Below are 21,059 nucleotides of genomic sequence, written 5' to 3'. Positions count from 1 at the left end.
TGGCCAAGTTTGGGAAGATGTTTTCAGCTCTGGCTGATGGTGTCTTGCCTGGACCCCGCCTTGGACATCATGCTCTCCCTGCCTGGAGCGTGCTCTGGTGTAAGGTCCCAGCAGAGCACTTGCCTTGTGTTTAACGTAGCTGGGCTCCTCCCTGATTTCAGCCCCCGCTTTCCTCCCAGTGTGCTGGGCTTGGTGCTTGGGCCTCCTCCCTGGTGCTTGGACCTCCTCCCCAGGCAGCCGGGGTGCTGCCGGAGCAAGGGGCCAGGGTGCAGGCTGGCAGCAGCCTTTCTGCCCTGGTGGCCCAGCCAGCTTGGCCATGGGTGGTTTGAAGCTGGACCTGGCCTTGGGGCGGTGGCCAGGGGTTGGGAAGGCACTTCCCAGCCCTGCCAGAGGGGTTTGGTGCAGTGCTTGGCTGGATGCAGTGCTGAGCATTGGCGCCGTGGCTGGATGAAGGTGTTTGCTCCGTGCCGCAGAGGGGAAACCGCGTCCTCTGACTCCCTGCCCTCTCGCGGCTCCGGCTCAGGGGCTTTGTGGACACAGGGGGTCCCAGCCCCCTGGGAAGGAGGTGCCGTGGCCCTGTGGCAGCTCGGTGCCCTCCCTCCCCGCTGTTCCGGCTGCAGTTGTTGAATTGTGGAGCGACATTTGGGAAGGGTTCGGGGCTGCGGCCAGGCTGGGGGCCAGCTCATGATGCTGGGGCTTGGCAGCTCCGTCCCTTCCAGCTCTGTGCTCAGTCCAGAAACTTGACCGGCATTAGAGGGAGGGGGAAAAGGCTTGGCTGGAAAAATCCAACAGCACCAACCTCCCAGGCATGGGGGCTGGGTCACTGCAGCACCGGGGTGGGGGGCAGGAGGGGTGCCAGCAGCGGGGAGGGGGACATGGAGGGGCGCAGAAGTGTTTGGGGCAGTTTGCATCCATCTGAACCCGACCTCGGTGATCCAGGCCAGATCCATCCACAGAGGGACCCAAGGCTTGCGCAGAGGGTTTAAACAAATCCAAGAACGCATGGATGACCAAACTATGCTGTATATCTGGACTGAATATTATAAGGAGTAGATCCTCCCCAACTATGGAGGGGAAAAAATGGGGTGGAAAAGAGGAGAGCCTCAGGAGAGGAGGAGCAGTATTTGCAGTGGGTGGGAAATGGATGTTTGATAGTGTCTAGCAAAAAATCCATACCCCCAACCCTGGGGTCAGGTCCTCAAGGCTGGGCTGAGGTCACTTTCATCCCCCTGCAGCCACTGCGCTTCCCGGGGAGGAGAGGTGTCCCGGGGTCGGTCCCCAGCCTGCAGCCACCTGTCCCTGCTGGAGCCGGGCCGTCTGTGCCGAGGCGGGGACAGCGCGGGCAGGCGGCCTGACCTCCAGCGGGAACGAGGTGTCCTGAAGCCAGCGGTGGGAGGGGATGGCCGATGGGGATGGTGGGGCACGGACGAGTTTGTTTACATTCCCTGCTGCTATAAATTGCCTGCTTGTCCTGGCGCAGTGACGAGGAGCATCTCACACGTCCTCCGTGCTTGGCGGGGGAGTGCTCCCGTTCCCGCTTCCCACTGATGATGGAGGAGAAGAGAAGGGATGGGGCAGCACTGGCATCCCCAGCGCCTTCCTGCAGAGCGGAGCTGGTCCTGGTGTTCTTCAGTCCCCATCATCTCCCAGCGAGGCATCTGGGGTCTTTCCTTCTTGTCCCAGCCCCAGTAGCTCCAGCATCTCATGTCCAAAAGCCTCCTGATTTGGCCCAAAAACCTGGCTCCCCAGCCACAAAACCACCTGGGTTTAAATCCCTCCTGTTACCTCCTCACCCGGCTGTTGTGCTCCTGCCCTTCCCCATGATGGAGGGGACCTGCATGGTGCCGTCCCCAAGGGGACACTGATGGCACATTTGTGGTGTTGCGCAAGGCCACATGTGTTTGGGAGCCACCATTGATTTCCCGTGTGGGTTTACGTGGTGCCTGGAGCCAGGCAATTTGGGTGATGGGAAAGCAGCTCTGAGTGGGGTATGAGCTTTTTTGGACCACAAGCGACCTCAGGCTCATCTGTTGGAGCCCAACTAATATTTTCTCTTGTTTTCTCTCTCTTTCCCTATTGTATCTCGTGACATTTGTCCTGTCTGCCCCTTCCTCTCCCCATGGGGGACCGTGTCTATCCCCTGTGACCTCCCACCCTCCTTGCATCCCCCGTCCTCGTACGCTGGCAGAGTACAACGCCAAGCTCAGGGACCTCAACAAGAGCACCAAAGCCCCCCGTCCTCCTCTGAACCAGCAATGGTCCTTCTCCTTCTCCGGTTCGTTCATTCCACCTCCCTCCTTCCTTGTCCTCCATCCTTCTACTTCCATCCCTCTCCTCCCTCCTTCCTTCTCATCCCTCCTTCCTTCTCCCTTCTTCTTTCTCCTCCCTCCTTCCCCCTCATCCCTCCTTCCTCCCCTATCCCTGCATGCTGAGTGCTCTGTGTGTTGCATGGACATGGGCTGGAGGCTCGATCCCCTTTCTCAGCAGCGCAATGCTCAGGGCCCCCCTTGACCTCCTCCAGTGATAGGGGAGCCCCTGGCCCTGGGCACAGACTCCCCTGCCCACGCTTGGTTTAGCATCTCATCCAAGCCTGGCACTGTTCTCTAGTGCGGTTTCATTGCTGGTCTGGATCCGGACCCTCGCTCCAGCCACTCTGAGCTTTGCAATGGCTGTGGCTCACCCCTCGGGGAGGCAAGGGCTGGGGTGCAGCTCCGCAGAGCCCTGATTCAGCCAGCTCCTGGTCCAGCAAGGTCCCACCTGTCTCAGTCTATGGGTTTCTCCCATGGGTCTGTCTGCAGCCAGGGGGGGTGGGTGAGGGGGGGCCGCTGGCTGTGCTCATTTTGGGGTGAAACATGGATGGTCACATCAATGAAGTGCCCTGGGAGGAGCGGAGCAGTAGACATATCTCTGCCCGCTGGGGTGGTGCGAGTTGAGCTCTGGCGGAGAGTGGTACAGGGCAACGTCTGCTGCTGTTCCTCGTGCAGGCAGGGAGCAAGTTTGCATCTCTTTTTTTCCCTGGGCATTGTGTGACCCTGTGTGGCTTTAACTGCTGGGTGCCACATCCCACCGGCCATGGGATGCTGCTTTGCCCTCTCATCTCCACTGTGGGGGGCATCGCCTGGCTCTTGCCTGGCAGTAGCTCCAGCATCTCATGTCCAAAAGCAGCTGCCTCCTGATTTGGCCCAAAAACCTGGCTCCCCAGCCACAAAACCACCTGGGTTTAAATCCCTCCTGTTTCCTCCTCACCCAGCTGTTGTGCTCCTGCCCTTCCCCAGCCCTAGAGCTGTGTTTAGTCCAAGGGCAGGACTATGCTGAAATAGTGTTGCTGCCAGGTTAGGGAGTTAAATGGGCAGCAGAAGAGGTGGTGGTGCCAGAGGTGGTGGGGGTGAGGGTGGGGAGTGGGTGCAGGCTGCTGTTCCCCCTTTTTGATTGGGAACCCTCCCTCCTGCAGCTGGGCAGGGCATCCTTGGGGGGTGGGTGGTGATACTGTGGCTAAGGAAGGCTGTATATCTGCTGAGGGGGCACAGCAAATGGGGGAAAGGAAAGTTTGTTTTTCAAGCATAGTTTCCAGCCCATAAATCACCCGGGGGGTCGGGGGAGCTGTGATCAGAGCCTGGGTTTCCTCCAGGCTTTGCTCCGGGCGGCCCATGAATTTTCCCACTCTCAGCTCCTGAACAATGAGTCCCTTTTTTCCCCTCTCCTCCCTCCCCTCCCTGCGGCCCCGGCCGCTTTCCGTGTCTGGGGAGTGGAGCAGCCAAATCCTGGCGAGCTCCTGGGTGTCCCAACGGGCCAGATCCAGCACCCTGCAGCTGGGTGACATGCAGCCCTGGGGATGGAGCAGGGGGTCCCACAATGTAGATGTGTGATGTGCACTGACAGCCGGGCTCTGGCGAGCTGCTGTTTGTGCTTCCCAAATGAAAAATGCAAAGCAACGCAGGCGTGTGTGACTCGAGGAGCCTGGTCCCTGCCTCTCTGCAGCGCTTGGTTGCTGCAGCTCACTTTGGGATGGGCCAAGGGATGCTCCTGGTGATGCTCTTGCAGCGTGCAGGACACCCCACAGTGAACAAAGTGGAGAGGTCAAAATAAGATACAAGGGTTTGCTTTATTTTTCCTCCCCCATTTTGTTTCTCCCTATGCTCACAACTCAGGGCTTTGTTCCCTTAAAGTGAGGAGCAGGGAAAAAGATATAGGGTGGCCCTATACAATGCTACCCATGGCCATTGTGCCCACAGGGTGGCTTCCCAGACACCCTCTCTGTCGCCCTGTCTGTTCCATGGGCCTTTTTAATGGCTGTCCCCCGCGCCAGCGAGCACCTGCAGAAGGGATTGGGGAGTTGTGTTTCAAAGCTGCTCTTAGTGGAATTTTCCAGGCCGCCTCCACGGCTGGAGCCAGCCCCGTTGGCTCACGTCCCCCGCCTTGCAGCCCGGCCGCCTCTCTCCCTGAGCCGCGATTTTATTGTTGTTGCCATTCACTGGGCTGATTATTTAGAAACGCACCCAGGCCACCTCCTTCCCTCCCGCACTCCCAGCTCTTTCCCTGCTCCCAGCCCTTTCCTTGGGGCCGGGAAAGCTCTGGTGCGGTGTGGGTACCGGAGCAGTGAAGAGGGGAGGTCAGCGGGCGTGAGGCGTGGGTCCCGCATGGAGCCCTGGGGAGCGGGGGGAAGCAGCTGATGGCCGGTTTTCCTCCGCCAGCCCGTGGGAAAGGAGTTGGTGTTTGAAAAGTGCATTTCCTGGAGCGTGATGCCGGCCTTTTTTCTTTTTTTTTTTTTTTCCCCCCCCTTCTCTCTTTTTTTCCCGCTTTTTTTTCCCCCAATGTGCTGGCTAAGGGGAGTGTGAGCAATCCTCTGCTCTGCAGGAAAGGCAGAGGGGACAGTGCTGTCACCTCTGCTAGTGGGGCTGAGACTGGGGATCAGCCTGCTGCCATGTGGGTCCCTGGGAGGAGCAGGAGTCGCATGGGGCTCTGAACTGCACTCGTGATGCTCTGCATGGTTCCCCTGCACGGAACCCAGCACCGTTGTCCCTGAGCCCTAATTAACCTCTTTGTTGGGCGAGATGGGATGGAGAGTGTGTTTGGGCCCCGCTGGGTGCTGGGAGAGTTGGGGTCGCACCCCTCATCACAGCCCCCCAGGCCCCCCTGCTCTGCACTCGCTTTGTCCCCATTCCTGGGCTTTATCCCAGCCCATGGGGATCACCAGAGAAATCTACCAAACCTCAACAGCCCGAAGAAACCCATTCTCCTGCGGTGACTTGGTCGCTCCTTTCTTCCCCGCGGGGTCTTGGAGCCCCTTGGTGCTGCCCCAGGCTGTGGGCAGCTGTGGCTCCTGGCACTGGGGTCTGGGAAGGAGGTTCGGGGGGAGATGGAGAAGAGATGCCGATCTCCCCTTTTAGGAAGGATTCATGCTAGGAGTAGGAGATCAGCAGTGGTTTGTTTGAATTCCCTGCACCATCCCTCTGTTGGGGTCCTTCCTCCCAACCTGGTGCTCCCTCTGCCTTGGGGACTCACAAAAATGGGCTTTCTCCACTGCTGTGGTTGAAGCTGCATGTGGATGCGGGAGCAGGGATGCAGCCAAATGCGGCTGCACCGGTGCTGGGGGATTCAGCCCTTTCCCACCGTGACGCTGTCAGGGGGTCTTGGTCCTCACCAGGTCTGCGGGGTCAGGGCAGGCAGTGTCCCCTTCTCCTGGCTGGCAGGGCTGGGCTGGCTCACTGGGCTGCTCACAGGATGCTCGTGCCCCTTGCACCCACTGCCGGGGGATGCTGTCCCTGAACCCAAAACTCGAGGTGCCTGGGAGGGCTAATGCAGTGATCCAGCCACTAGCCACACCCCTGCCTTGCTTTTTTGCTTGGCCCAAGGCCACCACTGTAGGGTATATCTGCTCCAGCTCAATACCCCGGCCGTGCTGGTCCAGGGGTTAGATGCAGGTGAGTGCTGAAGCTGCCATCTCTTCTGGGCAGAGCCCCCTCAGCGGCACATGGCCCCAGGGAGACCTCTTGGATCAGCCCCGGAGCATCTCCTGCTGGTCCCCATCTTAGCTGGTGCCTCCTCACCCGCCTCCTACGCTGTGCTTGCCCTGCAGGGGTGCAGTCCCGGGAGAAGCCCCCAGAGGAAAGCACTGTCCCGGCCCGCAAGCGGACCCCCAGCGACAGCCACTATGAGAAGAGTTCGCCGGAGCCCAGCTCTCCCCGCAGCCCCACCATGCTCTCACCCGAGGTGGTCAGCACCATCGCGGCCAACCCTGGAGGGAGGCCCAAAGAGGTGTGCCTGGGTGGGGGGAGTACTGGGTGGGGGTGGCTGGTGGGGTGCAGCCACCTCCGGGGAGGAAGAAGGCTTGGAGGTGAATATGGGACTTTTAGCATCTATGGCATCCTGCAGGGTTGGGGGTTAATGATGCTTTTGGTGGTGGTCCTGGAGGGTCATGTCCATCGTAGCAATGGGACTGACTGTTTCTCCTGCTCTCCCCAGCCTCACCTCCACAGCTATAAGGAAGCCTTCGAAGAGATGGAGGGTGCCTCCCCCACCAGCCCACCCTCCGGCGGCGGTGAGATTTCTCCCCCCACCCCAGCCTTCCCTGTCTCGCCACAAACCCCTTACTCCAACCCCTGTAAGTGCTGCGGCTCCGGGAGGTGGAGGGGCTTGGTGGGTAGCTCTCGGCAAGCCAGAAATTTGCTAAGGGTCAGACAGCTCTGAGGTCCAGACACCTACCACCATGTTAATCACTCCTCTTCTCCGTCCTCCTCTCTCCTCTGCATCCCACCACTCCATGCTGCCATCAGCATCCCATGCTCGGCACCTTCCTGTTGGCTTTTCCCACCCTCCACTCACTGGGGCGTTTCTTGGATGGGATCCCAAGGTGGGATAAGGAGAGAGGCCAAAGGATCCAAAAGACAGCATCCTTTCACCACATCCCAGTGCTGCACCTCCCCATCTTTCCTACTGGCATGGCAAGAAGGGCAGCGAGGCTGCAGCAGCAGGCAAACCAGGGGGAGGCAGGAGGGACTGAAGACCGGGAGGGGGCTTGGGGCAGGCCCTCGCACGCTGTGCCACTTCTCACTCACTGTTTCCAGGGCAGGAGGGGGGAAAGGCTGAGAGATGCCAGCCCTTTGCATGCAGCTTGTTTCCGCTCCTCCGGCATGGCATGCCTCCTTTCTGACTAACCCTGACTGCTCAGTCGTGGTGGGTTTGTGTGGACCGGGTTTGTGTGACTGGCTTGAGTGACAAACCCTTGAGTGACAAACCCCGATGAGCAGCCTCACGTCGGCACAGCATGACGCGGGCTGGACCAGTGCAACAGAGCAGCTGGTCAACTGGGAAACCTATCAAAAAGATGGCAGCCCCCCCACCGCCCCAAACCAACTTTTGTAGGCTGGATGCTGAGGGATGCTCTAGGGCTGGGGATGCTTGGGCTGGGTGCACCCCCCTCTGATGCCACATCCTGGTTGCAATGGGGCCGCCGGCCGCCTGTAGCTCAGCCCATGGGGCTCCAGGCTGTTTCCTCCTGAGCTGTGTTTGTTCCTCCCCTGCAACCCACTGGCATTTGAGCCCTGTCTCATGGGATGCAGTGACCGGAGTGTGGGAGTGTCCCCGGGGCATTTGGCAGCTTGGAAATGGCCCCGTTGTTCCGGGGGACCTGGAGACCTCAGCCCTGGGGCAGCAGCTCCTTGGCAGTGGAACGGTGGATCTGGGGGGATGAGTCACTTGCAGAGGTGACGGGAACAGCCTGGCTGGTCATGTGGCTCGGAGGCAGCGCTTCTTAGCCAGCGCCAGCTGGGGAAGCCTGAGAGGTTTGAAGCTGCAGCTTGCAGGCTTCACCAAAGTGTCCCCTGGGGCAGATGCAGCAGAGATTCCTCTCCATGGGGAGATGTCAGTCCCGGGGGAATTCCCAGCCCCAGGAGGACCCTACGGCTCATCAGCCAATGTCGGCGCAAGCTGACACTGCAGCTTGCGGCTGACCAGATTTGGGGAAATCGGACACCCGCTGGGGAAGGTGCTGCCATCTCGGTTTCCCAGGGACTTGGCTGCTTGGCTGCTCCAGCCCCAGGCTGCTGGGGGGACCTGACCTCAGGGCGAGGGTCTGGCTTTCCTCCGGAGCACCCACCACCCGCCGCCTCCTGGCCTCACCGTGGGCCCCGTGCCCGCACTGCCATCTGGGGACACTGCCAGCTGGGGACGTTCAAGTGCTGATGAAGGGATGTGCCCTTCGGTCCCTCTTGCTGGAGATGAGACCTGGAGGTCTCCCCCGGGGAGATGCAGCATCAGGGAGATGGGTCAAACCCTGGAGGCAGGAGGGGAGAGGAGGCGCAGTTGGCTCAGGGAGTTCCGCCCTGCCTCGTGAAACCCTGCTGCCCTGCACTGCTGGTGCATCCATGCCATAGCCATACATACATATGCAGCTCCTCCTGGTATGTATGTACGGGCACAGGGGTACGGACCTCATGTTTGCATTGCCATCCCTCAGGGAACATGCTCTGTGAACATCCTCACCCACCCGTCGAGCTGGTCTGGAGGGCAGGAGGTTTTTTAGCAGTCCTGCTGCTACTTTCGTGGGGGTGATGGGCTGCTCTGGGACAGCCTGGTCCCAACTCAGCCAGATGTGGGGATTGGAAGAGGGGGGTTAAAGTTTCGGAGCACTGGGTTGGGGGGGCAGCTGCTTGCACAGTGGCAATGAAAGAGGCTTCATGCCTATGGTGGGACCATTCCCTTGTGGGGATGCTGCTGGGAGAAGGGGTCTGGGCCTGCCCTGGTGGGAATTGCCCCCTTTTTCCATCCTGCCAGCCCGCAATGGGGCAAACTGCTTGTCCCTGGGCACCTCCTGCCCTGTGTGCATCTGCAAATGGAGAGGGGGATTGGTGCCCTTCCCTGCAGTGCTGCTTCACACAAAGGCTCTTTCTGGCACTCCGCAACTGCAGCTGGTGGGTGGGATGGGTCAAGGGGGCTCTGAACCCCTGGGCAGTGACCGCTCCAGCCTTTCTGAAGCTTCACCTCCCATCCGTCCGCTAACGCTCTTGTGTCCCCCGTGCCAACAGTGCGTTCTCCCCCCGGCCTGGCCAAGACCCCCCTCTCAGCGCTGGGGCTGAAACCCCACAACCCGGCCGAGATCCTGCTGCATCCAGTGGGAGGTGAGTGCGGGCATGGAGGCTGCAGGCGGTTTTTGGTGGGGGGCATCTGTAAGGATAGCCCTGGAAGGGTTTCCTGGCTGGAGAAGGCACTTCTGCCTCCCTTTTGGGACCAGGTAGCCCTGGGGTCCTTGTCACCTCCTGTGGGGACTCTGGGACTGTGTGAGGGTGGGGGATGTTGGTGTTGCCCTGGGGGGCTCAGCCCAGCAGTGTCTCTGGTGGTGGAGGCTGGAAAACCCCAGGGTCCTGCCTCCTTCTCAGCCCCATACTCCTCCCTCCCTCACCCCCTCCATCCATTCTCCTCCCCAGCACAGCTGGAGAGGGTTTGCTCTCCGGGAGCCAAGCCTGTCAGCCAGGACAGTATCCAGAGCCTTCTCCATCCCGGAGAGTGGTCCCTGGGTGCAAAGGCCCCGCTGTCCTGGGGACATGTCCCAGAACAGCCTGCCAAGCCAGACCTCACTGCTCCCCAGCACCCACGGCCCCTTCCTGGGCCATCTCAGCGCTGAGTGTAACCCCAACAAAACCTGGCTGAGCCGGGGGGCCATGGCTTGGCTGAGCCCACCCAGTGAGACCCTTCTTGCTCTGCCCCCAAGGGTGAGCTGATGCTTTTTGGGGCTTGCTGGGTTTCCTGGAGCAGCCCTTCATGGTGGCTCCTCACTGTTCCCTCTTCCCCACCTAAAACCAGCCTCGTGGGATTTGGACATCATCTCTGGGATGCCCAGGTGGACCCTAGGGGCGTCCAAGGCCAGGAGCTCAGTTTGGAGTGCAGTGTCAGGGAGGTGTGGGGCTCTCCTTTGTGCTCTGTGTGCCCCTGCCTGAGTAAGGCAAAGCTGCTTAACTCAGATTTCTCTTTCTTTCTGTCTCGCACCTCCCTTCTTCCTCCTCTCCCCTCTCCCATTGCTCCCCTGCCCTTCCATCTCTCAGAGCTAGAAGGGGAGGCGGGCGGTGGCTCTGAAGAAGGTAAGAAAGGCTTTTCTTTCTCTGTTTCTCTCTTCCCTGCTCATCCCAACTGTTGGGACCATTGCTCAGAGCAGGATCCCGCTGTCTGCGCCAGCAGCCTTCCCTTGCACTGGCCCCCAGGGATGTAGGAGACTGAGTCTTGCTGGTACCGCTCCCTTTCGAGGAAGCGAACATCATCCCTTGTGTTGTGGTTGGCTCCCCCAATGTCCAAATTGGAGCTGGAGGTCTGTCATGTTGGGTGGTGATCGTTTGTGGGGGCTGAGAGCTCTTTGTCGGTGCATGGCATCCCTGCCAGTGGCACGCCGGGGATGCTGGCATGTCATGGCCAGCTTCAGACAAGCCTGGTGGGGGGCTGGGAGCAGCAGCCCCAGTTTTGGGCTCCTGCCCTCCCCTTCTGGCTTTGCCGCTGCTGTTCGCAGTGAAAATAAACCAAAGTGCAGCACAAAAGGTCACCAGGCGCAGAGGCCACCAGCGTGCTGCTGGCTCAGCCGGCTGGGCAGCGGCACAGCGCCGGCAGCCGGCGTGCATCCTGCACCGGCTGGGAGATTGCCCAAATTCCCCCCACTTCTCCCATCCCTAGGCTGTGCCTCTCCTGGGATGCTGAGGACTGGGTGGAGCTGGAATGGCAGCTGGGGGGTGGCTCTGCTGATGGTGGGGGCACTGCGGGCTCCGAGGTGGCACGTATTCTGGGAGGATGGCTGCTTCGGGAGCGGCTGTGATTCCCCAGTGTGCTGCCTGCTGTCTAATGGTTGTTGGGTGGTTTTGCTTTTTTCTTTAACGAAACTTTGGGCCCTTGGGGCCGGGATGGGGAGCTATGTGTTCAAGATGGGTTTTGGGAAGAGGATGTCTCTTCTTAGCGAGTTTGTGATGCTTCCCGCGGCCCTGGGAGCCATCAGCATTTCTTCCCCGGGGTTCCTCAAAATGCATGTAACCCAAACCTGAATGTTGTGTAATATTGGAGAAAGTGTTTGCTTGAAGAAAATGTTCTGTTTCCAGAGCTGATTTTTCAGTGATGGCTTCTTGGGTACATTAAAGGATGTCTGGTGATGCTGCGCTGGCTGGGCTGAGTGGCCACCACCAGCCTCTTGCCCTGCTTTTGTCCTTCTTCCTCTTGGATAACATCATGTTTTTGGGGTGGTTAAATCTGAAGTCCTGGGCAGGGACGGGTGTTTTGTCTTAACAAAGCTTTGGCTTAACACCCTCTGCACCCAGCCACATGCTCCACGAGGATCCCTGCCCCGCTGGGCTCTGCTCAGCTGGTCCCGGGACCGGGCGATGCTCTGGCATTGTGGGAGCTCAGGGCCTGGCTGCCACATCTGAGGAGACTTTAAAACAGCCTGGCGCAGTCGCAGTGCTGGGGATTTCTGGCTGGAGCACAGCCCTGCTCGGATTCGGGATTCCCGAACGACTGCCCACCCCCCGGTGACTCAAGGCCTCTCTATTCTCCCAGTCTCTTCCAGTCTCTGGAGCCTCTTCCAACAAAACACTAGGAGGCAAGATCTGATTTTTTTCAACCTAAAAACCCCCTGCCTGAAACTTCCCGTTTTGGTTTTTTTTTTTTTCATTCTTTTTTCCTGTATTGAACCAAATGACTCGAACACATGCCCACGGTCACACACCTCGCTGTGGCACATGTATACTTGCACACGCGCTCCCCCGTGAGCTGTCCCCCCTCCCTGAGCCCTGGCTCCTGCCTCACTTCAGCCCCCACCTTTGCAGGAGGGGCTGACATTTTCGCAGCCGTTTGGTCTTAACCACTTGCAGGCTGACTCATATGTACTGTCTGGCTAATTTTAGTCTGGGGTGGGGAGCTGGGGGAGAAAAGTGAGTAGCTGTGAAATTAATTTAATTACCTAAGCGGTGATGAGTTTCTTGCAGCTGCCCTAGGCATCCCCCTCAGCAGTGCCTTGTCCCTGTCACTTGGAGCCGTGTGTCCTGCCTCAGGTGCTGGTACCCAGCCCTTGTTGAGGTCCTTGGTCTGGTTTTGGCTCAGATCTTTCCTGGGGTGGTTGAGCAGGGCTGGGCAGGGAGATCAGCCTGAGGGATGGACGACTCCGCCCCTGTCTTCAGGCGGATGGGGCGCCGAGACACTGGGTGGGGAAGAAGGGGGACCCGTGACAGTCTTTTTCCTTGCAGCCCCCTGGTCCAGCACCGAACATGGAGCTGTGCATTGGTATTGCTGGCTGCGAGTGGGCCAGCTTGCCGGCAGGCTTAGCTGGAGCCCGGCTGTTATGACTAATAATAATAATAATGTTTGTCATGCTAATTAGTACTGCGGAGCCGCCTCAGGCACGGCCAGCCTGGAGCCTGGGACCTGCAAGGATGCCTGGCCCATAGCATTTGACGCTAGCGGGTCTCACTTAGGGTGTTGTGCCCCGGCATGGAGGCAGTCGGTGGCACGTGCCAGCCAAGGTGTGACATGGCTGCAGGGGCATGGGGGGACAGGGCTGAAGCTGTAGCTTTTGGGGATGTGGGGGGTGTGGGGGCTATCAGAGGGATGGGGACCAGCCTAGATGGATCAGGAGGCAGGGAGGAGGGAGGGCTGGGTCTGGCGGCTGCCTTGGCTGGTGATGGCCAGCCCAGCCCGCTGCTCCTGGCACGGGACAGCTCGGCGGCTCCAAAGGAAAATTGCTTTTCTTGGTCGTGCTCGTGGGCTCTGGTTTCAAGCTGGGCTGGGAGTGAGAGTGTTGGATACTGCAGTGGAAATAGCTGGAGCTACTCTCTGGTCTGCTGCTGGAGATGGCTGGCAGAGGTGGGCCATGAGGGGCAGGGACCGCCGGGCATCGTCGTCAGTCCCTTGTGAATCAGCGCAGGCTGGGCAGAGTCACAAACTCTATTTTTAGGGGCCAGGGATGAGCGGGGAGCACGATATGTGCTGTGTGGCATCCCGGGCAGGGAGGGACGCTGACTCAGAGCAGGGCGGAGGGCCCGTGGTGTGGGAAGGGACGATGGTCCCATGTGCTCTGGTTCCCTCGGGGAAAGGGGTGGGCACAACCCCCTCCCTGTGCCCTGGCTGGGGTCTGCAACATCCGTTGGAGCAACCTAAAGGCCCAGATGAGCCAGATGTGTTTTTGCACAACCCCTGGGGAAGAGGGATGGGGGAACTGTGCAGCTGAAGGAGCTCAGCTCAAGCACCTTTACTAGCTGAAATAGGGATACTGGGAAGGGCATGGCCCCCTTCCCATGGGAGCTGCGGGCTCATCCTTTTCCTTTCTCTTTTGCCACAGAGCCCAGGAGCTACGTCGAGTCAGTGGCCCGCACGGCCACGACGGGCAGTGGAGGGAGCCTGCCCGCCACCCAGCCCGGGGGCTCGGAGGTGCCCACCAGGAACGGCGCCTTCGCCAACTCCTTCACTGCCCCCAGCCCTGTCTCCACCAGCAGCCCTATTCACAGCGTGGATGGGTAAGGCAGTGGGTGCAGGTACTGGGGGCTGGTGGGGCTGGGGCTGAACCCTGTCTGGTGCACAGGATTGCTCTCACTTTGAAATTGCCTTTCCAAGAACCCCGTCTCCCCACGCAGGGTTTAGGGATCCTGGCTAACCATGCGGCTCACTGCCCTGAGGTCACAAAGCTGGGTCACTGGTGGTCACTGGTCCTCAGCGCATCTCACTTGGGAACCTGGCCCTTGGGCAGGAGGAGGGATGGGCTCTGTGCTAACCCCTAGCCCTGGGTTGGACTGAGCATCGGTGCCCTGTGGTGCAATGGAGCCATCATCCCTGTCCCCTCTCCACCCTGCCCACGGGGTGTCCTGCACCAGCTCACCTGGCAAGGCTGGCAGGGAGGAACGAACCGGGTGTTTTGCTGGGAGAGGAGCTGGAAAAAAGCCCTGTCTCCCAGAAAGTCTTATTTTGAGAGGGAATTGGGATGTGTTGGGGAGCTAAAGCTGCCTCCAGTTGCATTCATGCAGCTGGCAGGACCCATCCCACCATTGCCTCTGAGCAACTGAGCAGCTCACTGGTGCCATGCCTCAGTTTCCCTGTGCACCATTCACAGGAGGGTGGCAGCCAGCAGCAGGAACAAGAGATGGAGCTGAATCCTCCTTCTTTTCATCTCTCCTCAGGGCCTCCCTCCGCAGCTACCCATCGGAGGGCAGCCCCCATGGCACGGTTACACCTCCCCACGCCTCGGCTGAGCCTGTTTATCGGTCGCCTGTTGGCTTGCAGATGCCCTCTGCTCACAGCAGCTACCAAAACTCGTCTCCATCTTCCCTTGCAATGGTCCAAGGTGGGGTCCCAGGCTCGGCGTATGCCAGCCCTGACTACCCTGATGGCCGAGCCAGCGTCCAGCCAGACCCCCAAGCTCGGCCGCAGCCACAGGTCAATGTGGTAGGTGTCCACGTCCTGCCGGGGAGCCCCCGCACCCTGCACCGGACAGTGGCTACCAACACACCGCCCAGCCCTGGCTTTGGGCGAAGAGCCGTCAACCCCAGCATGAGCGGTGCTCCCGGCAGCCCCGGGCTGGGCAGGCACGCCACGGCGGCCCACGGCAACCTGGTGGCTCCGCCGGGGAGCCCCAGCCTGGCCAGGCATCAAGCTGTGTCAGCTGTCCCCCCTGGCAGCCCCCTGTACGGCTACCCCAGCCCAGAGGAGAGGCGCCCGACGCTGTCTCGGCAGAGCAGCTCCTCTGGCTACCAGCCTCCTTCCACACCGTCCTTCCCCGTCTCGCCGGCGTACTACCCCGGCACGAGCACGCCGCACTCCTCCTCCCCGGACTCGGCCGCCTATCGCCAGGGCAGCCCCACACCGCAGCCTGCACTGCCTGAGAAGCGGCGGATGTCGGCCGGGGACCGCTCCAACAGCCTGCCCAACTATGCCACCATCAACGGCAAGGCATCCTCGCCCCTCTCCAGCGGCATGTCCAGCCCCAGCGGTGGGAGCACCGTCGCCTTCTCCCACACTCTGCCAGACTTCTCCAAGTTCTCCATGCCAGGTAAGGGCATGTCGGAGGTTCCTGTGTCACCCTGCCCTGCCCAGGGCTCTCCCCTCCTCCTCCTCGCTAGATGGTGGGGAAGGGGTTGCAGCCGTGTCCTGATTTACCCCTCCTGCCCATCTGCAAACCGGCAGCACCCGCTGGGGCTCGGGCCATTTCCTGTGCTTTCTGGCAAATCCAAACAGGAAAAGCACTGACCCAGCATCGCTGGTGTAAACAGCGCCCAGAGTTGTGTATAGGGAGATGAAAGCACCCAGAGGCGGCTTTTCTCTGCCGTGGGGACGCGCTGACCTCCTGGCCGCGTTCCTGGCGGGCTTTACCCCACTGAGACTCCGCTGCAGTGCTGCCTCCTCGTTTCAAATGGTGTGCCGTGCCCCGGGTGCCACCGTGCCTCTAATGCCTTCAGTGGCTCCTGTTATGGGACACCTTGGTGACGCCAAGATTGGGATGATAGGACAAGGGGAATAAAACCGTGGGGCAGTGGTGGCTCCGGCTGCCAGGTCGGTTTCACTGCTGAGCAGGCAGCCCTTTGTGGGCACGCTGGCGCCTGCCCTGGCCCCGTGACTCGCCGTGGCTGGGGACCTTTCCCAGCCGGGAAGCTCAAGCAATTAAAAACCATAACAATTAGCAAGTGGGCTGGGGAGGAGAGCGAGCCCCCTGCCTCCCTGAAGGTGACCAGATTGCAGAGGGCTGATAACACGTCTCCAGCAGAGATGCTATCTGGCCTGCTGGCTTGTTTGCTCAGTTTTTTTTGGAAAGCAGGTGCTTGAAAACATTGTCTGAGCAAAGTGGTGGCTTCATGACGGGGGGACCGGTTCCCATTGGGGCCATACCACTGATGGGCACCGAGCGAGGCAGGGCAGGGCTGGGGCCGGGGACTGTGTTTCCAAGGGTAGGTCGACCTGTCCAGTTCCTCTGCATGGAGCAAAGATAAGGGAAGGAATTTATTTTTATGATGGATGAGACAAATCTTGAACATTAGAGAGCAGTCAAGGTCCTCTGAAGTCAGGGGATCTTCCCACCAGACCCTGGACATACCTCTTTCCTCCAACAGCTTTCATTTCACCCAGCCAGCTCCCTTTTAAATGATGAATTCCCATTTTGTCTCTGCCTGTGTGGCAAGGAGGCTCATCCCACGCACAGCCCTTCAAGGGCCCTTGTGTCTGGGCTTAGCTTTAGATGCCCAGCAGCCCCATAAGCTCCAGGTGATGATCAGCCTGCCTGGGTATGGGTTGAGGTTAAGACAATGTGCTGGGGCTGAGAAGAGGTGGAGGTGTTAATGCTCTAGCAGGATTTGCTAAAAGCTCATGTGGAGTTTTAGATACAGCATCTTTTAACTTTTTTCTTGTCTTCTCCTCTTTCCTTCCTTGCAGACATCAGCCCCGAGACTCGTGCCAATGTCAAGTTTGTGCAGGACACTTCCAAGTACTGGTACAAACCGGAGATCTCCAGGGAGCAGGGTGGGTAGATGGCACAGGGCAAAGGATACAGTCAAGTGAGCCATGGTCAGGAGTTGGGGTGTATCTGGGATCACAGGGATTAGTGAGGATTTCCCTTAGAGGCTGGATTAGGAGTGAAGGTGGGTTGTGGATGCTCAGACCATGGCAGTGGGGGGTTGAAGCCCAGCTCAGCTGCAGGCTTGCATGATGTGAGCTCCCCAAACCTTCCCCTTGGTGGAGGAACACTGATCCCCACAGTGTGCAGTGGATTTATGCAGTTTGGGGTGCAAAGCACCCAGATCTTGAGTTGAGAGAGCTCAGAGAGATCTTGGAGACATGGCTAAAATAAGAGGGGAGAACAAGGAGGGGGCAAGGTGCCTTCAGGGCCAAGGTTTTGGCCCCTGGTCCCTGCTGCTCTCCAGTTCTCAGTTGCTCAGAGCTGTGCTGGGTGGGAATGGATGCTCTGAGATGCCCATGCAAGGGCAGCAGAGGCAGGGGAGAGATGAGCTCCTGCCTGGCCGCAGGCCCACTCGAGACCCCCATCCAGATGTGCAGGGGGGATAGTTATGTCATGGTGCCCAGCTGTGAGGCTGCGGAGCCAGGGTGCCCCATCCCAGCTCACACCTGCTGGTTTTGGAGGGCTTGTTGGCTCTTACTGTGCCAGCTCTGAGGTCTGCTGTTCTCTCCTGCAGCCATCGCACTGCTGAAGGACAGGGAGCCAGGGGCTTTCATCATCCGAGACAGCCACTCCTTCCGGGGAGCCTATGGCCTTGCCATGAAAGTAGCTTCTCCACCTCCCACGGTCATGCAGCAGAACAAGAAAGGTATTGTGTGCCCTTCTCCATCCCACACTGAGATGCCTTCCATTGTTCGGTCGGGGTGAGCGGGCAGCTGGATCTGCTGAGCCAGTCGTAATCTTGGGCATGTGCTGATGTGGCAGGTCCCTCCCTCCCAGCTCTCCCCTCCCAGGGCACAGGGAAGCACCAGACACCCTCTGCCCTGAGCTGTGGAGAGCTCAAGGGCATCTGCATCTTGGGCTTTGGCATGGTGAAATGGGCACAGCCTCCCTGGCCCACCAACACCATGGGGGAGCCTGGCTTGGGGTCGACCCTGTGCAAAGGGCTGGATTTGAGGAGGGTGTGTGGAGTGGCAGGGACCCCTCCCTCGAGCTGGAGCACTGGTTGCCACGTGGGACTGAAGAGTGGGCGATGGAGTAGGGTGGCTCTGATGTGATCCTGTCTCTTCCCAGGAGACATTACCAATGAGCTGGTGAGGCACTTTCTCATCGAGACCAGCCCGCGGGGTGTGAAACTAAAAGGATGCCCCAACGAGCCCAATTTTGGTGAGTGCCCCCTGCGTGCTTCCCACATGTGGGGTTGGGTTGGGAGAGCCTTGCCTTTGCTGGACTATCAAATTAGACTACCTGGGAGAGCCCCTACTTCTGTTACTGCCTCTTGTCCCTGCATAACTGAGTCCTGTGGGCAGTTGGAGCCTCTGGGGTCACGCACATTCATGAGTGCACACAAATGTGCATATATGCACAGGTACGTACCTTCCTGCATACACGTGTAGGACAAATGATGCTGCTGGGCGGGGTGGAGGGCAGGGGCTCCCCTTGTTCCAGTTATGCCATGGCTAATGTGCTCCGGGGCACTGCACGAGGACCTCTGCCCCATTTGTTGTTCGTAAGGTGGCCCTGACATCTCTGCCCCCTCTCTGAACCCTCTGTGGGCACAGTGGTTTCAGCAAGAGGAAATGCGACGTGGCATTAGGACCACCGTGAAGCAACCCACCAAAAAAGCCTCTTCCCATCTACCTGGAGCAACAATGACCCAACACTAGGGAAACCCGTGTCCCCAGCTCTCTACTGACCATCTCTCCTCTCTCCCCAGGCTGCCTCTCGGCTCTGGTGTACCAGCACTCCATCATGCCCTTGGCCCTGCCCTGCAAGCTGGTCATTCCTGACCGAGGTAAGAGCCAGGGCTGGAAGGAAGTACATCTGCCCCCACAGCCTGCCCAGGACAGGGTAGGTTTCCAAGCAGGGAGCAGCAATAACACCCTGTCTCTTCTAGATCCCATGGAAGAAAAGAAAGACACCGTGTCGACCACCAACTCATCCACGGACCTCCTCAAACAGGGTGCGGGTGAGTAGAGAGGGGATGCCACAGGGTGAATGTGACCTGGAGCAGTGTCTGACCCCATGCCTGCTGTCTCCCTTTCCAGCCTGCAACGTCCTCTTCATCAATTCAGTAGAGATGGAGTCGCTGACGGGCCCCCAGGCCATTGCGAAGGCCGTTGCCGAGACGCTGGTGGCTGACCCCACGCCCACCGCTACCATTGTCCACTTCAAAGTCTCCGCACAAGGCATCACCTTAACCGACAACCAGAGGAAGTAAGAGCTCCCATGGCCACGTCCCCAGGTCCTCAAAGCCAACAGGGCTGTGATCCAGGGAGTGTGTTGGCGAAGGACATCCCTGGGGTGGCATGAGCCTGGTCAGGGGCAGGGCTGGACTTTGTCCTTGACTCCTGGAGCATCCTAGGGGAGACCTATGGGAGTGTCCTCCATGCTGGTGGGGCTGGGCTGTGGTGGGGCAGAGGTGGGGGCTCCCTGTCACTGATGCTCCCTGCCTTGTGTTTCAGATTGTTCTTCCGACGACACTACCCCCTCAACACTGTCACATTCTGCGACCTGGACCCCCAGGACCGAAAGTGAGTGCCCTAACCTAGGTGGAGCATGTCCCCTACCCCTTTCCCTCCCCAAGGCTCCTGGGTTGCTTGGAGCAAGGTCTTTGCTTGCTCTGTCTCTCTTGCTCCTGCAGAGGGTAGGGATGGAGGGTCCCCTTGGATACCATGGGGCAATACCAGCTTCTCCTGGTGACTTCTTGGTGTCTCCAAGCATCTTCATGCTGGGGGAGGGGTGGATCTTTTTTTTCCCGTAGAGCTAAGTCTGTGCAAAGCCGGGCTGGCCCTCCAGCACTGGTGTGGTGGCCCCTATCATGGCCCTGTCTCTCTGTGGGGTGCAGGAGGCACCATCCCTCACACCTCCTCTTCTCCTTGCAGGTGGACTAAAACTGACGGCAGTGGCCCAGCCAAGTAAGTACTTTCTGTGCTTGATTCTGCCCAGCCGCTGTCGGGGTGGCTCCTGCTTGCGCTTGAGCATTGGCTGGGAGATGCCGCATGCAGGGCAGCCTGAGGATGGGCTCAGCTCCTTGCTGCAGGAACATTTCAACCAAGCATGAGACTGTGGTCCTGGGGACTCAGGAAGCATCTTTTGGCCCCAAATTCCTGGCACGGCCCTTGCTGAACTGGCCTTACTGGAAACTCTCCCAGCAGAGTCAGTGGGAGCCAGGTCATGGAGCAGGGCTGGGGGTTATGCTGATGGCATGTGAGCCACTGACTGGCTCTTCCCTTCCCTCCTGTCCTCCCCATCCTGACCCACGGGAGCGCAGAGCTGCTGGCTGAGCCCATTTCCAGGGGCCAATTCCCACTAATTTTAGCCATTGTGTTAGCAAAGGGGTTTTTATTAGGATGTCCAGCTGCTGGGATAGTTCCCCTCTCCAATTAGAAATGCCACAGCCTGGGCCTGTCTCACATTCTGTTCCCCTGTATTTATAACTTGAGTTTGCATGTTCTAATTAAAAAAAAAAAAAAAAAGGGGGGGACATTTTATTCATCGGGGAGAGACAGACAGAAATAACCACATGGTCTCACCCAGCTCCCTGTGTCCCCACATGGCCTTCCTGTCATACAGGGTCTACCCCAATGGCCAGTCCATCACACCTCTGTGGTTTCAAGAGTCATCACCCAAACCAAGGCAATGCTGTGATCATCTGGAAGGTCCCTTCTTGGGGATGGTCTAGGGGAGGCTGGCAGGGATGGTCAGAGCAAGGGGGGTTTGGCCAAGAGATGATGGAAACACAGTGCTTGCCTTCAAAGAAACTGCAGCAAAGGAAAGAGTAGATGGGTCTTCATGCATGCTGGTTTGGGATGTCTCCCTCTGTGTTGTGCAAGGTGGATGTTAAAGAGGGGAAGGTGGACAAGACCACGCTGGAAGAGGGTGGTGGTGTTCCTTGGGTGAGCAACACTGGCAAACCTCGCTGAGCCTCTTGCCTTCTCTCTGCCCAGGCTCTTCGGCTTCGTGGCCAGGAAGCAAGGGAGCACCACAGACAACATCTGCCACCTCTTTGCCGAGCTGGACCCAGATCAGCCGGCTGCAGCCATCGTCAACTTTGTCTCCAGGGTCATGCTCGGCTCTGGCCAGAAAAGATGAGCCGGCACTTGCGGGTGATTCTTGAATTTTGGAGAAGGACTTGGAGCTGATCCGAGAAGGAGTGTGAGGAAGTGCATTGTGGGAGAGGGAAGTGAATCGGGGGGGAAAAAGGGTTGGAATTTTGGAGGAAAACAGCAAACAACAAAAAAAAAACCCCAACGAAACCCCTAAAAACTCAACACAAGCCAAACACACACATAGAGGAACCAAAACCATGCACCTACATAAGAGAGCCACAAAGTCACGCCAGACAGGATGCATGTCCCAGCGCAGAGAAGGTGACCAAAGCGAAGGCGGCAGTGAGAGGCGTGTTCCCAGCTTTCGGCATCACGGTCCTGAGCGGTGACAC

The 21,059-nt window shown here is 59.1% G+C and overlaps 1 protein-coding gene across 3 annotated transcripts in view; it reads left to right on the top strand.

Moving 5' to 3' along the window:
* Nucleotides 1-20,710, top strand: part of TNS1 (tensin 1) — a 62,262-nt gene extending 41,552 nt beyond the window's left edge. For 2 of the 3 annotated variants that reach the window (XM_075710069.1, XM_075710068.1), the window contains 14 exons: nt 6,077-6,255; nt 6,463-6,538; nt 9,024-9,116; nt 13,301-13,475; nt 14,133-15,001; nt 16,375-16,461; nt 17,133-17,264; nt 17,690-17,782; nt 18,333-18,410; nt 18,513-18,584; nt 18,664-18,832; nt 19,081-19,149; nt 19,501-19,533; nt 20,566-20,710. In XM_075710069.1, the coding sequence (XP_075566184.1) occupies nt 6,077-6,255; nt 6,463-6,538; nt 9,024-9,116; nt 13,301-13,475; nt 14,133-15,001; nt 16,375-16,461; nt 17,133-17,264; nt 17,690-17,782; nt 18,333-18,410; nt 18,513-18,584; nt 18,664-18,832; nt 19,081-19,149; nt 19,501-19,533; nt 20,566-20,710 (2,270 nt within the window). Of the gene's footprint in view, nt 1-6,076; nt 6,256-6,462; nt 6,539-9,023; nt 9,117-10,037; nt 10,074-13,300; nt 13,476-14,132; nt 15,002-16,374; nt 16,462-17,132; nt 17,265-17,689; nt 17,783-18,332; nt 18,411-18,512; nt 18,585-18,663; nt 18,833-19,080; nt 19,150-19,500; nt 19,534-20,565 lie in introns of all 3 variants that reach the window. The other variant, XM_075710066.1, reaches the window with a different exon arrangement.
* The last annotated feature ends 349 nt before the right edge of the window (nt 20,711-21,059 follow it).

The sequence above is a fragment of the Pelecanus crispus genome, chromosome 5, assembly GCF_030463565.1.
Source record: "Pelecanus crispus isolate bPelCri1 chromosome 5, bPelCri1.pri, whole genome shotgun sequence".
NCBI lineage: Eukaryota > Metazoa > Chordata > Aves > Pelecaniformes > Pelecanidae > Pelecanus > Pelecanus crispus.
This window is presented reverse-complemented; position numbering and strand designations above follow the sequence as displayed.